The 16,471-nt window shown below is 43.9% G+C and overlaps 1 protein-coding gene across 8 annotated transcripts in view; it reads right to left on the bottom strand.

Annotated features, from left to right (window-relative positions):
• The window catches only part of ZNF236 (zinc finger protein 236), a 91,966-nt gene that overhangs the window by 61,296 nt on the left and 14,199 nt on the right, over positions 1-16,471 (bottom strand). For 7 of the 8 annotated variants that reach the window (XR_007133135.1, XM_047766929.1, XM_047766928.1 and 4 more), the window contains exons 2-7: positions 15,372-15,514; positions 14,020-14,184; positions 5,464-5,642; positions 4,799-4,923; positions 4,337-4,509; positions 2,921-3,064 (exon numbers count right to left, since the gene is read on the bottom strand). Coding sequence is in view for 7 of the 8 variants with exons in the window: in XM_047766929.1 (XP_047622885.1) it covers positions 2,921-3,064; positions 4,337-4,509; positions 4,799-4,923; positions 5,464-5,642; positions 14,020-14,184; positions 15,372-15,514 (929 nt within the window). In the remaining variant the exon portion in view is untranslated. The remainder of the gene's footprint in view (positions 1-2,920; positions 3,065-4,336; positions 4,510-4,798; positions 4,924-5,463; positions 5,643-14,019; positions 14,185-15,371; positions 15,515-16,471) is intronic. The other variant, XM_047766934.1, reaches the window with a different exon arrangement.

Here is a 16,471-nt window from a genome sequence, read left to right on the forward strand (position 1 = left end):
AGAGAGAAGGGAAGAAAGGAGAGAAAGAAAGGAAGAAAGGAAGAAAGAAGGAGAAGGAAAAGAAAGAAGAAAGAAGGGAAAGAAAGAAAAAAGAAAGAAAGAAAGAAAGAAAGGAAAGAAGAAAGAAGAAAGGAAGAAAGAAAGGAAGAGGAAGGAGAAAGAAAGAAAGAAAGAAGAAAAGAAAAAGAAAGAAGAAAGAAAGAAAGAAAGAAAGAAAGAAAGAAAGAAAGAAAGAAAAAAGAAAGAAGAAAGAAAAAGAAAGAAAAGAAAGAAAGAAAAGAAAAGAAAAGAAAGAAAGAAAAGAGAAAGAAAGAAAGAAAGAAAGAAAGAAAGAAAGAAAGAAAGAAAGAAAGAAAGAAAAGAAAAGAAAAATTACCGAGGTCTAAAAAATTCAAAAAGTTCCTGAAAATCAGAGGCATTGGAAGAATAAATGCTCTGAAAAGCTGCAACCAAGACAGTCTGAGGAGAGAGTCTATCTGATTCTTCAGAAACCCAGGAACCTGAAACATGTATGCAGACGACAGTGGGGCAGGGACATGTTCCAAGTGACACTGCACACCTGTCAAAACCTACAGAGTGTGGGCTTTGCTTAATAACAAGACAGCAGTTGTAATAAGCGCACAGCACTCACGCAAGGTGTTAGTAATGGGGTAACCACGGGTGTTGATGGAGGGGAGTCTATGGGTGTTCTCTGTACTTTCTGCTCACTGACTATAAACCTAAAACTGCTCTAAAAATAAAGTCTATTAATTAAAGGGGGAAAAAAGACAGTAGGAAAAAAATCCTTAGGACTGACCATGAGTCCCATCTTCCTCCATAGAACAGATGGCAGCTAGGTACTTACCTTCAGGCAAAAAAATGGGGGAATGGCCTCCAAAGATGAAAATGAAAAAACTACACAGGGAAAAGCAGGGCACCTTTTGTGGCCCTTAGTTCCTTAGACTAAACGAAAAATCTTTTACATTCCTCCACCAGGGACCCCATTTAAGAGCAGGTTCCCTGGCCGATCATACACAAGTAACCTGGGAGCCTGGCCCTCTGTCCATGTGTAAGAAGATCAGAGGTAGCCTTCCTGCTGTCTCGTTCTTAAATACAGGTGATGGAGGATCGCCAGTTATCTGAGATGGGGAGGCACAGGGAGACCACCCAAGACAGAAAATTCAGTAAGCAGAAGAGAACTTTAAAAGGAAAATGCTAGTTAGATTGCAAAGGAAAGTACATCAAACTAAAATAGAATATTCTGAAAAAGAAACAGTCAAGGAGAAATTTCAGAAATTAAAAACCTCATTAGCTCAAAAAAAAAAAAATCCAATGAATGAGTCATTAAGATAAAGTTGGAAAAACCCTCAAAAGTAAAGCAAAAAGTTCGAGTTAGAAAAACGGGAGATGCAAAATCAGAGACATTGTTCAGAAGGCAGAACACTGAATCCTATACAGGCCTGAGGAGCACTGTGTGTGACCTGACAATGGATGCTTACGCACGCAGATGGTGGTAAAAGGTGAGGTAGATGCACCTGACACAGGATGCTTACACAGATGGGGGTAGAAGGTGCGAGAGATGCCAGGTTTCCAAACCCCTTTAAGACACCATCAGGTTTTTATTGAGAATATACATTTTTAAATGATTCGGATTATCACCGCAGGTAACTCACTACATCTACCTATGTGATCTGCACATTGCAAAAGGAAATGGTGAAACTCTAATATCTCCTTAATTGATATACCGAAAAGTTTTATTTTAAAAAACATTCAGTCCAAAGTAGAATTTAAGACTTAAAATTAGACTCTAACTATTCTCCAGTTTTAGAACTTCTTTGTAACATTCTCCCTGATCAAGAGTAAGCTGAGGAATGATCCCAAGCTGTAAATACTATGAGAAAAGAAAAGAGAAAGCAAACACTAAATGGGTACCTCATGCTTGGGAACTAAATACAAACTAGGCCTGTTTTCTATTTGGGTTGGAGGCAGCTGCTAACTTAACATAAACTACCAACCAACCACATTCATGAGCTACATCAACATTGCCAAGATGTGTGTGTCCAAAGCCTACTGCTGTTGGCTAGGTACCACAGGCTACACTTAGATGTTTCTTACCATCAGCTGATCAAGGCTGAGCTACAGAAGCCTACAGAAAAAGAATAAGGATTTCTCGCTGTGGCTCAGCTAGTTAAGAACCCAACATAGTGTCCCTGAGGATTCAAGTTCGATCTCTGGCCTCACTCTCAGTGAGTTAAGGATCTAGCACTGCTGCAAGCTACTGCGTAGATCACAGATATGGCTCAGATCTGGTGTTGCTGTGGCCATGGCGTAGGCTGGCAGCTGCAGCTTCAATTTGACTCCTACCAGGAACTTCCATATGCCGTGGTACAGCCATAAGAAAGAAAGAAAGAGAGAGAGAGAGAAAAAAAGAGAGAGAGAGAGAGAGAGGAAGGAAGGAAGGAAGGAAGGAAGAGAATGAACAAAAGTGATGTGTTCTGAGTCATACAATTTTCTTTCCCAAAAGTCCAAGGTCTCAGGAAAAATCATCACTGCCACATTAGACATGGAAAAATATAACTTTAAAAAGAGAAGTGATTCTTAAACTATAAGGATAAGTATTCAATAATCACCAATGACACTGACTGCAGGAACCACAATTTCATAAGTTAATGATCACATTTTGTCTTATTTTTAACTGGTTCAGATTATAGCCCATAAATCAGAATCACGTAATATTATTCTAAAGTTTTAAAAATTTGATTTTTTTTACTAAGTAAACAAATAAACAATAAGTAGCATTCTATCTCCATATATGAAATGGTCAAAGCACCTGTGTAGTCCTAAACAATATTCTAAGTAATATTCAATTTTTAAGGTCATAATTAAGATGACAGATTTTGGTAAAAGAACATCCTTCTATCAACCAGCTCACTAAACTTACCGTTAAAACGTGAGCAGTCTCTGCAGCGCCTGTGGAATTCTGTGGCCCACCCATGTGCATCTTGCTGATGTGAGTGTTTAAGCTGCCTAAACTTTTAAATACACAACTGCATTCCGTACAATTATAGGTAGGGCCATTCTTGACCTTAAAGAGCAAAAAAGAAAAAATGACTTTTTACAAATCGTTAGATTAAAATATTTAAATTATAGCAAATTATAATTGACCATTCAATTAAAAATGACAGAAATAATCTAGCCCTTTATCATATTTTTTTCTTTTAAGGTGGACAGCTCTAGAATCAATGACCCAATTCTTTAATCAATATTGCCAATATGAGATTAGATGAAATTTCAGTCTTTCTATACATTAGAACTGATTCAGGAGTGAAAATCAGTCTTCAGTTATTGTGATCTAGGAAAAACATCTGACATGTGTTCTCAATTTCTCAAAAGGTTTAGCACAATGTTCAGCAGTGAAGGCTAGACAGTTAGATATAAATATTTCTCTGATTAAGCCTTAAATATACAAATTAGGAAGGATGGCCACACAATGTATACATTTTTCATCACCAATGTTCCAGGTGGGTGACTACCTTTTAAATGATAGGGGACCACAAATGGGGCCGGCCAGGCACACAGAAAACATCTATACCATCCTGAACCCACTGCTCAAGCCTAGAGCTAGTTGCTGGCTGGACAAGTGATCACCCTCTGAACCTGGGGAAGACCTCTGTTCTACCTAGTGCCCTGGTTAAGAACTGAATTTACAATTTACAGCTTGAGACTCATCACAGGATTAGATAATATTTACAATCTAACCTTCAGAGGTTGTTTCTGCAACATTTGAGCCAGTCCCGCCACAAGTCCCAGGGTGTCTCCAGGCTGGGAGACAGCGAGTCCCCAGCCCCCCTGAAAGTTTCCTAAACCCAGGAGCATCAGTAAGCACATCCCAGGGCTGTTACAGGACCCCTCAGATTTTCCTGGACGCTACACAATACACTACATTCCTCAGCAATCTTCTTTGCAGAGGCGGCTCCACAAGAGTAACCATTAAGCCCTAATTATTCTTCTCAGATCTAAAGGTAACCTCACTAAGATGTATATGCTCTCCCTAGTGCCTCTGGGTCTTAGATAATAAAACTTAGTTTTTAAAAGTAACTCATTGGTATTGCTGTTGGTGGTGGTGTTTCTGAACAGGGTCTACTCTCTACACAAGCTCTTCATCTACATTTAAAAAGTAGAATTTCCAGCATTCCCGGGTGACCTAGTGGTTAAGGATCCAGCGTTGTCACTGCTGTGGTGCAGGTTCGATCCCTGGCCAGGGAACCTCTGCATCTTCCCCAGTTCCCTCATTAACTCAAGAGCCAGCCATGCCACCTGTGACTGCGCACCTGTGAGCCCCAAGCGTGACGCTTACCTCCGAGTGGACTCTCTGAACGTGTGACTGCAGGTTCCCTTTCTGAGAAAAGGCGGCGGGACAAAAGGCACAGGCGTGGGGCTTTTCACCTGTGTGCTTAATCATGTGTGTCTGCAACGCCCCCTTCTGGTTAAAAGCTTTGCCGCATTCACTACATTTAAATGGCCTTTCACCTGGAGAGGGAGAAAAATGATCAAAACGCTGCTCCATGTTCTGTGAGCATCTGATGGATTACAAGAGAAATACTTAAGTTACCCAGTCTCAGGACCCCAAGTGCAGCCCTCCAGGCAGACATCTCCCTGCAACGCAAACACAGCCCCCAGCCACTCAGAACCAAGAACTCACACCAGGACCACAGGCCACGTTCAGGGAGCCACAGTTAAGCCCTGGTCTGGCCGCAGCCTGGGGCACACATTCTCCCCTTGGCCCCAGCAAGTCACCCAGAAGCAAGGTGTCGCCTACCTGTGTGTATCCGCACGTGCCTCGTTAACTGACTTGGCTTTTGAAATGTCTTCCCACAGTGCGGGCAGGAGTACGTGAACCCGCTCCTGTCGATGTTCCGATTGTAGGACCGGGTACTGGACACCCTAGCGCAGGCAGGAGGAGAGCACCCCGTAAGTCAGCACCCCTGTGCCACCACTTCGAGTTAAAACCCCGTGGGAAGCTAGATGGTCATCAGAACACAGGTTAATGAGAATCAGTCATTCACACTCACACACACATAAACACAGACACTCACATATATACACATTCTAACACTCACACACATGCCTACACATATACACTCATTCACACATACTCACACACATACACACTCATATATATATACACACCCACTCACACGTACACACTTACAGGCACTAGCCCTTTCGGGGAAAGGAGGGTCAGAAGGGCTACTCTAGACAAAGCTCTGCCTGTGATGATCAAATACACAGTGTGGCTCCCACTTCCACACGGACAGGGGCATGTGCCACCTCCCCCAGGTGCCATACTGGATGCTGATGACCCCCAAGCCCTACCTCCCAGCAGCCACCCCTCCTCCAAGCACCAAGACTCTAATGAGCTGTGGCCCTATATACCGACCTTCCAACACAGCAGAACTTTCCAGCCCAAGAAAAGGCCCCCACCTGGCTCTACAATGAGTCTTCATGTGCTCCTTCAGCTGTGCTGGTGTCTCGAACTCCTTCCTGCAGGCCTTGCAGGTGTGGGTCCGGTTCCCAGCCAGCTCCTGGCGGTGCTCCTCCATGTGTATGGCCAGCTGGCTCTGCAGGGTGAACTCATCCCCACACTCAGAGCAGATGAGGTTCTGCAAGAGGAGGCCGCCCGTGAGCACTGCAAACACTTCAGAACCACCTCCGTTCTTAAAAGAACTCGCACGTACGTGACTGAGGCACAAATGACACTTTCCTTGGGGAAAAAACACTATCTTCACCTCTTAAGAAATATATCATTACGTCCAAATATGAATATAGAGAAATCATTTCTTTGTCGAGAAAAACATAGGGAAAGGATGAGAGAACAATACAATCTTTGAGCAAAGTGAATTGTTTCAAACTGGATCTTGGGTAAAGAGCATTTTGTCCATTTGCTGTGACAACTCTAAAGAGAAACAGAATGACTTCAACCACCACAAAAGGGTGAGGGAAATTAAGATTATAGTTTAACAGACTACCTTAAAACAAAATGACAGCTGGCAAACTTTGAAATGGAAACACCTGTCATTCTTTCAATTTGGGTTCTAGGCAGTCGATTACAGAAAAGCCTGGGACTCTGTGCAGACATGGCATTCTGGGCACCTGAAACAGGTGTAGCCTGAACAGAGCTGTGGAATAAATATAAAATACACACACAGGATTTCAAAGACTTACTGAAAAAAGAAAGAATGTAAAACAGCTCAATAACTTTTCATATTTGGATTATGATACTTTGGATATATTTTCATAAATAAAATATGTTAAAATAAAATGTATTTCTTCTGTTTTAACTTTTGAAGACACAGCCACCATAAACTTTAAATCCCTCATGTTTCAATTAGGGTAACACTGTGCAGGTGTTCCTGAGTTGGGTCTTGGTTCACATCAAGGCTGCCAAGTGCTGGCTGTGTGCATCTGGGGTGCTGACCACTCGAAGCTGTGAAGCCGTGATGAAGGCAACACTCACGCTCATAGGGTTGTTATAAAGGTAAGTAGAATGATGAGTGTAAGATGTTGAATAGTGCGTGGCACAGAGGAAGGACTCACTAATGACTCATGGGCTCAGCACAAGGTTCAATTAGTTTACTCATTTGAAGTTGCAAAATACAATTATTTACTTAAATAATCCTCAAAATGGAATTGTCCAAACATGGAAAAGAATGAGTGTAACCTGTCAATGAGCATAGACTGGTATTTCCAAACAACAAAATGGCTCTTTCTTCCCATCCTGCACTGCACAGTCTCATAAACACACAGAAAATGCCAGTACCGGCAACCCCCAGCAAGGCTTGGTGGGTGCAGGACAGCAGACAGACAGCTGACACTGACAGACTTGTCCCATGGGCTCCCCACAGTGACCAGTGCCTCCCCCAAATCCCTAGCTCCAGGGTGGTTTCAGTGACTGCTAAGCACTAGCAGATCACCCAGGGAGATGTACAGCATTCCCATCAGCACTCACCTGGCTGGATTATTAAAGTCAGAGCATTAACACAATAAACACTAACTGCCTTTAGGCTACTCCTCCACTTGCACTTGCCCTTCCCACCTCCCCTGCCCCAGGGCCACCTATGACTTTTCTCGGCCACCCCCATCCCTCCCCTCAGAGCCCTGAGCCTGATGCCCAAGCGCTGTGCTTTCTGCCTCATGGTTTCTCAGGAGCTGTCTTCTTTTTGCTACAGGACTTTGCAGAGATACACCTAGAGCCCACCCCACAGGACGCCACCCTCCGAGCACTCAAGAGTCGGTCCCCATCACAGTCCACTCGGCTCATTTTAGTAGGCGGTCTTCCCACTTGGATGCAGCACTGGACAAGTGTGGAGTGGAGGGGCCCTCACAGGGCCCCGCTGACACCAGGGGCTGGAAAGCACATGCAGACCAGTCCATCCCACATCTCCAGGCTGAGTTAGGGGCGCAGCAGAAACGGAAGGTCAGCTTCCAGCCTGGCTCCCCTAACACCACTGGGGGGCTCCGGGGGCCACCTCGTGCCAGGAGAGGGATGCAAAACAAGCTCCCTCCATAACCCCTGGTGGTCAGGACAGAAGGCCATCTGCTTCCAAGGGACAAGGATGGGATAGGGTGGGTGACCTTTCTCCACTCAGCCTCGCTGAGTTCTGTTGGAATTTGGCTGGAATGGGGTTGGCATTGTCAAAAACATGTTCCATGTGAGACCACCCTTTTCCCAGTTCTGGCTGAGGGAACCAGTTTTGCTTACAGCATTTTTATCTACCTACAAAATAGCTAAAATGTAAGATTTAACTACATGGAAAAGACTGATAATTGTGCTCCAATATCCATTCTTCTTCTCTTATATGATAACAGAAGACATGCTTAACTGAGCACATCACTATCCAGCTAAACACTCTGCTCCCAACTTGCCTAACCACTAATCACACTGTATGATGACCAGCAACACTCAGTGGGGCAGCAGCAGGACTGATCCTGACTTTGGGGTCACGCCTTTAAAAAGCAGAAGTCAAAAATAAAAATAAAAATAAAAAATAAAATAAATGGCAGAAGTCCCTCCCCACCTTTCACTGTAACCATGAGAACAAGGATCAAAGAGGGCAGAGCAAGTGGGGGTCATGGACTCCGCAGCTGCCCCACCAGCTCTGTACCACAGAACAAACACCAGACTTTGGGTGAGAGGGGAGCTCTGAACCTGTACCTGAATACGACGATTTTTTAAAGAGAGTACCCTGTTTTTTACGTATTGCCAACATGTTTTCACGTCTGAAATAAGCACAGCAAAGCCCTTTGTTATTGTTCTGCTCACACGAAATCCCTAGCCCTGACCTCCTATGCAGCATGCGGTTACTGAGGCGAGGTCACTGAATATCACTTCCCAGATTCCTGAACCCTTCTCCCCACAGCACAAGCGAGAAGACAGAGCATTCATAGCTTCTATCCCAGCTCCAAGCCCCAGTTATGCAAAAGCCTCTCTTCTGACTACCGCACCCTTTTCTTCACCTATGAGTATGTAATGATCGAAGGGGGAATCTGCTATATTCAAAGAAAGGGAATAGAAGACAAGTTAGTAGTAACAGAAATGCAAAGTCAACTTGTTTCAGAAAATACACATTTCCCAAAAGCCTTTCAAGAGAAAAAAAGTAGGGAGTCAGAAACGGTTTGCATTCTCACCACGATAACAGTGAAAGGCAAAGGCAGCTGGAGTTTAGTCAAGGATAAAAGGGTTCCAGTGAGACCAGGCTGCACGAGCTGCCACACTGCACAACAACAATTAAAAACTGACAGAAGTGAAATAAAGTGGAGACATTCACCACTAGTGAAAAAAACTCTGAGCTCCGCTTTGGGGAACAACCCAGAAAAGAATTTGGACAAAGTGTCCAGAAGAGAAAATACAATGAAGGAAGATTTTGAAAACAATGTATGAAGACCTAAGCACATCTGGAAATGATAAATTACTGTTACTTCTCTTTTCAGTTATGGAAGTTAGAGAAAATGTTGACAGGTGTAACTAAGAAAACGCTAGGAGGGAGCACAGTAAGCCTTGCTGTCCTGGTGGCCTGGGACTAGAGGCTGTGCAGTGCTTCTGCCCAGTGTCACACCTGCCTTGACCCTCACCTGAGGGCAGACTCAACCAGGATGCCAGCACCACCCCTCCTGTGACCCCCCCATCCTGGGACCTCCATTCCCATGACACACACCCCCCAGGACTCCAGAGGCCCCTCACACAAACCCCGGCTTCTCTTTACTTATCCAGCCTGGCCCACACGTTTCATCATTTCTACCTCCTGCCAACACTGACTCTTCTGCTGCTCCATCACGTGCTCCATAAATCCTACCCTGGAGGCAAACAACCATCTGACTCCCACCAGGCTGATGGCACCAATGTCAGGAAGCCACAAACAGATGAGCTCGCAGCAATGAGCCCAGTATTAGGTGGAATGCAGTCCACGTCTCTGTCCCTGGTCAGGCTCTGCTTCTGTCTCTCACACCTATCTCCAAACACCTCACTCTTCTGGGAAGACAAAGCAGTGTCTCCATCTCACAGAGAAATTCGAAGCTTGCAGCCCTGATCCCAGCCTGCGGGGAGGCAGCAGTGACTATGACAGACTCCAGGGGGCCTAGCGACAGCTGAGACTCTCAGGGAAACGGGACCCTCAGCAACTGTCTGCACCACAGACGACTGGTCAATACAGTCCAGTTTCAATAATATTAGAACCCTGTGAAGCTGGGCTTTGGTAGCTGCCATGGTCAGAAAGCCGGGAATGAGGGAAAACCAGCGCAAAAAGCCATGCACACCCAATGTACACGTGGGGGTTTTTCAAATGATAAATACTCATTAGACTGCTTAGATTTAACTACTCCACGAAAAGGACTCTTAGTGAAAAACTCATGGAGACACAGAGACCACGGAAGCCGTGAATGGAGGAAGGGATCTGCCCCAGCACAGAGGAATGGCGTTGAGCCCATCCTTACCTGCCTTCGGGGTCAGGGGAGGGGTAGCTCCTGTTCTCGACTCAGCTCTGCACCATCCTCCCCAGGTCACTCTGGGACCTGGTAACCAGGGTTCTAAAAACGGATACTTAGAGCAATGTTAACTCTGGAGTGTGGTCACCATTTTGTGATAACGAGGAAAATGTCTTTGTTTTTAGGGGATATGACTGAAGTATTTAAAGGTGAAGTAGTAACACTATGTCTGCAACTTTTTAAAAACTGTTTGAAAATTCGAGGGGTGAGATCTGGTTTATTTAAACCCCCCGTGTGTTGCGTGAAAACAAAACAAAAAATCTCATCACCTAATGACTATTTGTAGATGAAGCTGTACATCTGAAAACCCAAAGAGAATCTGCTAGAATAATAGGCTACAAAACTAACATACAAAAATAAGCTAGGAATTCCCACTGTGGTGCAATGGGTTAAGGATCCAGCATTGTCTCTGGTGACAAGGGTTCAATCCCCCACCCAGCACAGTGGGTTAAGGATCTGACGTTGCTGCAGCTGCAGCTGCAGCTCAGGTTAGATTCCTGGTCTAGGAAATTCCATATGCCGCAGGTGCAGCTGAAAAAGGGGAAAAAAAAAAAAGGCACACTGTTTTCCTATAGACAAATAACCAATAATCCATATCTGAAAGACCCCCAAATGATATTAATAAAAAATGCTACCAGTTAAGAACAAATTTAAATGCGTTACATCCATATGAACATTACTGAATATTTTGACAACAGATTCAATATTTTAAAGATTTAATTCTCCCCTTAATCTAAAAATTTAATGCAATTAAAACAACAACTTAATTTTTCTTTCTTTTTAGGGCTGCATCTGCAGCATATGGAAGTTCCCAGGCTAGGGGTTGAATCGAACCTGGAGCTGTTGGCCTATGCCACAGCCACAGCAACATGGGATCTGAGCCACATTTGGGACTACAACACAGCTTGTGGCAATGCCGGATCCTTAACCCACTGAAGGGATCCAGGGATCGAACTTGCATTCTTATGGACACTATGTGGGGTTCTTCACCTGCTGAGCCACAACAGGGACTCCCCGACTAATTTTTCATCATCATCAGGCAAAAGTCTAAAGTCCACATTAATAATAAATCAGAAGAGTAAAATAAACATATGAACATTTGCTATCATTACAAAGAGAAAATACAACAAAGACAAACTGAGAAGCAAGACTGCGGTCCAGGAACGGGTGGGATACAGAGGCGTTAGTCTTCTGAAGGCCCATTTGTGCCATTCTGACTTATCATCCCACTATTCCAGAACTGAAGTCCCAGCCCTCAACCCCAACTCTGCACTGGGCTGTCTTGGTGGTCACACTAGCCCAGCCCTAAGTGAGAGGAGTAAACCAAGGGCCACAGATCTAAGAACAGAAAGGGGTGGGCCCAACACAGAAAGCATGAGAATTGAAAGCCTGAACTGACTGCAAATCTTAAATGTACCTCAGAAGGGTTACTTGTAGTGGTTTGAACCAAGCACTGGGAAACCACTTCAGGCATAACACAGGACTGAGCAAATGAGGGAAGGGACGTGAGCCACTGCCGGGAGCCATGGCCTCTCGTGGAGGAAGGGACATGGGACACGCAAATATGAACTATGGGGGGGGGGGGGCGGGGGGCGGGAAGCACCCTGTGAGAAGGGACTGGAGCTGATGGAATCAGTGTGAACTCACTGTTTCTGTAATTTGAGTGTGCCCTGCACTGTGCAGATCTGCACCAGAAGACAGTGGGGTTTTTAAAAATGGTAAGTTTACAGTTGGGTAGTACTTCTAAGCAAATCACAAGAACTCTCCATGAAAAGATTACCCACTCCACAGAGTGGTTAAAGAGGACAACTAGCATCCATGAGGACAGGGGTTCAATCCCCCGCCTTGCTCAGAGGGTTAAGGATCCGGCGTTGCCGTGAGCTGTGGTGTAGGCCGGCAGCTTCAGCTCTGATTTGACCCCTAGCCTGGGAACCTCCATGTGCCACGAGTGAAGTTCTAAAAAGACAAATATATATATTACTCACTGAAGCTGTTTATTCACACAAATGGCAGGAAGAGCCTATACAGAAGCCTGTTGCTTATGACACAGGTGTATATGACACACACAACCTAACACCTGGTGGCTGTGATTAACAACACTGAAGGTACAGTCAACTGAAGAAAAAAGCAGACTAATTCGGGCTATATTAGTGGGAAGCATTAAGGGCCCTGGAAGGGAACAGGGAAATTGCTATGGCATCTTCTGGGAGGAGAACGGGGAGCCAGGGTGGGCACCAGCGACACTCTTCACACTAATCCCCTCCCTGCTGCTTGATTCTTAGGACATGCGTATAGAACTTATTTCGAAATGTTTCATATACCATATTAAATACTTTCTGCTTTTTCAAAAGAAAACAACGGCCATTTCTGGACAGCACTATAGCTGAATGAGAGAGGCAGGCCTACAGTATAAAGAAATCGGCAGAAGGTATAAAGCATCACGCTTTCTAAAACATAATGCCACATTCTATAAAGAACTCGAAAAGGTCTGGTTAATTCAGTAAACCCAACTGTAGGAACCTATCCTATTCAATTAGAGACATACAAAGATATTACTTATAATACTGAAAATATACAAACAACTTAAATGTTAAATAATAAAGGAAATGATTAAATATCATGATGCTACATTCAGATGCTGAACACTTTAATAAGGTAATTCACAATAGTGACATGAGAAAAGCACTCATGGCTCACTCAGTAAGTGAAAGAGGAAGAGGTGTATTTACAATATATCAAAGGGAAAGAACAGGTCACAAAATAGTACATAGCTACATTTACAGTAAAAAACTACCCCTAAATATATAAACTACTTTGGAAAGCATGTATAGCCAAAAAAAAAAAAAAAAAAAAACTGCAAGATTACATAGGTGACCCTTGACCAACACAAGGGTCGGGGCACCAACCCCCACATAGGTGTCCCCCCACAACGACAGTTCTGTTTCCTCTGACGCAGCTTCCTGCGAACCAGGCAGAGCTGCAGGACACACCACCTGAAAAACTCCATGGACAAGTGGACCCACACAGGGCAAACCCGAGCTGTTCAAGGGTCGACTGCACACGCATTCTCGACAACTGGTGTGATTATTGGTTCTTTTACATTATTCTGTTAATATTTAGTAACATAACTTTTCCCCCCAAAAAATACGTATTACTTTTGCATTTAAAAGATAAAAATAAATTACTTTATATTAAAAATTAAAGACATGTAAAAAGAGGATACAAACCTATATACAAAGTATAATCTCAGTTTTTAGGATGCAAATGTTATATATACAATTTAAATGCCGTATGCACTTCTGTCTCAGGAGGCAAATATATCGAATAGTTCTCTGTAATCACCCCTGCACGGTTTAACTGGAGGGACTGTAATTTTCTCCTTTTTACATTTGCATTTTCCTAATTCTCTACAGTGACCAAGGGGCACTATTCCAGAGCTACCACAGCAGGTTGCCCACAGGCAGGGCAGGGCTTCCTCCGGCACTCAGCCCTGCAGCCAGCATCCTCCACCTGTCCCAGGGCCATGCCTGTGGCCCTTTCAGGACTATTCACTCTGGTGCATAAACTACTCTGGGTCACCAGGAATTTCCTCCCTTCTCCCCATTTCCCACATGTCATGGGGTCCAGGAACCAAGCAAGGGAATTCTACCATCTTTAGAGACAGAAGATTTACTTTTGGCCATTCAGGATTCTACCAAAGTTAAATTTCTGTTGCTGTTGTTGTTGTTGTTTAAAGGCAGAGGTAGGCAAGCAATGTGGACACAGTTTGATAGCCCAAATACACCACATGTGAAAATGGCTCTACCTAAGGTGTTGTGACTTGAAAATAAAACGCTTTACCAATGACCTGGAGAGCAGCCAAGGCAAATACAGTGATGAATGATGATTGAAACCTATACAAAAGGCTGCCTAAAACTCATTCATACCTAAAATCCTCCTGACTAAGGATGAGATGCATTTGAAAAGTCAGTTAACAAAAGTACAGGCCAAAATAATTACCTCTTCCTTTTCATGCAGCATAACATGCGCTTTGAGACTAGCCACTCTGGAGAATTTCCTGTTACACACGGGACAGGTGGGGTCCGCCCCATTGTGGGTGCATTTGTGAAGTGTCAGGTTGAACTCAACATTAAAGGTTTGGGGGCACTGGTCACAGCGATGTGGCTATGTGGAGAGAAAAGTCGAGAAGCCACTGAGATACAATCTTTCCACAACAACAGTCATTCAAATATTAACAAGCACCATAATCACAGACACACTTTCTAGCAACTTCTGAAGGCCACCTGGACCCAAAGTCAGTAAATGCAAATGGACTCAGTAAAGCTCTTCACAGTCTCTCACGGAGCACAAGGACGATGCCACGTCTGTGCAAAAAGTAAGTCTAATAAGAAAGGCTGCAGAGAACTGTATCCGAATGGAGCGTCTGAGGTCAAAGTGAGAAACTTCAACTCACTGGGTAGAATTTTTCCCTTCTTTTAAGACAACTCCACTGATGTAAACAAAATCACTTCAAGTAAACCAGTAACAAAAACTGTTACTGGATTGGAACAGTTGCTTGTCCCCATCTAAATGTCCCAGGTGGAGGACATCCTGCCACTTACTTGTGGAGAGCAAGCAATCTCAGTGTTTCCCTGGGGAACACCCAGCCCTAAGGGGTCAGTATTTTCACATGTCCACCCTGGAGAAGGCCGGTGGGCACCGGTGTTGGTACTGTGCAACTAAAGGGACAGCATTATCACTCCTGCGGAAAGCACAGCCGAGCTGGTCACATCTGTCCTCCAGAAAAGAGACCCTAGTGTCCAGGGGCTCGCAGCTCACACCCCCCCGAACCCAGAGAAAAGGCGCACGTGCTCTTCTCTGCACAGCCCATGGCCACGCTCCACCCTCAGGCAGGTCCTTGCACCGGGACACAAATGCCCTGGACCTCAGAAGCGCTGCAAAAAGCCTTCAAATCCCTGTGGAAGATAGTGTTGCTCCCTGCGGAAATATGATCTCAAATACCTCAAATACCTTCTCAAAATGCAGCACTACTCAAGGGTAACACTCCCTGCCTGAGAAAAACACATCAAGATACGGGTAACTGAAACTACTGAGGAAAGTTATATTTTCAGAGTATTTCTCTGTCTACCATAAATAACTTCATTAGATTCACTAGGCAAGCTCTCACTTTCTCTCTTCTCTACCAGTGGCTAGAAATACTACCACTAGAAACAAAGTGCCAAAATAGGTAGTTATATAATATGGAATGTTCCACAATTCAGGAGTAAGAAAATGTTGAATTTACATGTGACTTTTACAATTCCTCCAGTTTCAACGCTCACATCGCTGACATCCCTTTTTAAAATACATACCTTGTCGTTTCGCTCGTGATCCCGCATGTGGCGTTGAAACTGGGACTCTTTTGGAAAAGATAGCAGACAGATTTCACATTTATGGAAGTTTGGAACTTGATAGGCATAATTAGTGTTCTCCGCATTCAATGTTAAAACTCCATCTATAAAATTGCATAAGTATAAACAATAAATACCAGTGGTTATTCTCATCACATAAATAAAACTAAATTATTTGGTTATTGTTTAAAAACCAAATGTCAGAGATTTATGAGAGATCTCAGATGAAACTGATGACATCTTAAATTCTGTAACGGACATGTTTTAAGTTAGAAATGAGACATGTCGAGGTGACTGAGACACAGGATGACAGAAATCTAAACACCGTGAAGAGGATTTTTAGGAACCTGAAACTGCACTCCTGAGGCTTGACTGATACCCACTCAAGGGCACACAGAAGCCATAATGCTTCTAAAACTTGCCAGCCTGCTCAGTACTGTTGCTAAGTCACAACACACCACAGAGGCATTTCACCTCTACGTCACACTGAGGGTTCATCAATAATCCAGTTTCTTAAATCACTCAGTAAACAAAACTCTAGTAGAAACATAAAAGCTATTTGCTAATTCAATCTACCTCTGAATACTGCTGCAAAGCAAGATTAAGTCAAAGAGGCAGAACCTTTGTTCTTTCTCATGCTTATGGTTTAGGAACATAATGGATTTCAATGCTTTGGACAAACCTCAGGTTCCTCAATGCACTTTCTACAAACCCATCTAGGAAAATGGATATACACTTAAAAGTATTTTCAAAGAAGAATAAATATGCAGGAGTTCCTGCTGTGGCCCAATGGGATTTGTGGCATCTCTGGAGCACTGGGGCACAGGTTCAATCCCTGCCCGGCACAGTGGGTTAAGGATCTGGCATTGCCACAGATGCAGCATAGGTTGCAACTGTGGCTCAGATCTAATTCCTGGCTTGGGAACTCCACACACTCATGCCCCAGGGCAGCCAAAAAAAAGAAAAAAGAAAAGAATATACAATAATCACAAAAATATGTCAAGAACGTCACAAAATAAAAATATCCTAAACCTCTTCGATTCTTAAAAATAAGTAAATAC

Source organism: Phacochoerus africanus, chromosome 2, assembly GCF_016906955.1.
Source record: "Phacochoerus africanus isolate WHEZ1 chromosome 2, ROS_Pafr_v1, whole genome shotgun sequence".
In the NCBI taxonomy this organism is placed as follows: domain Eukaryota; kingdom Metazoa; phylum Chordata; class Mammalia; order Artiodactyla; family Suidae; genus Phacochoerus; species Phacochoerus africanus.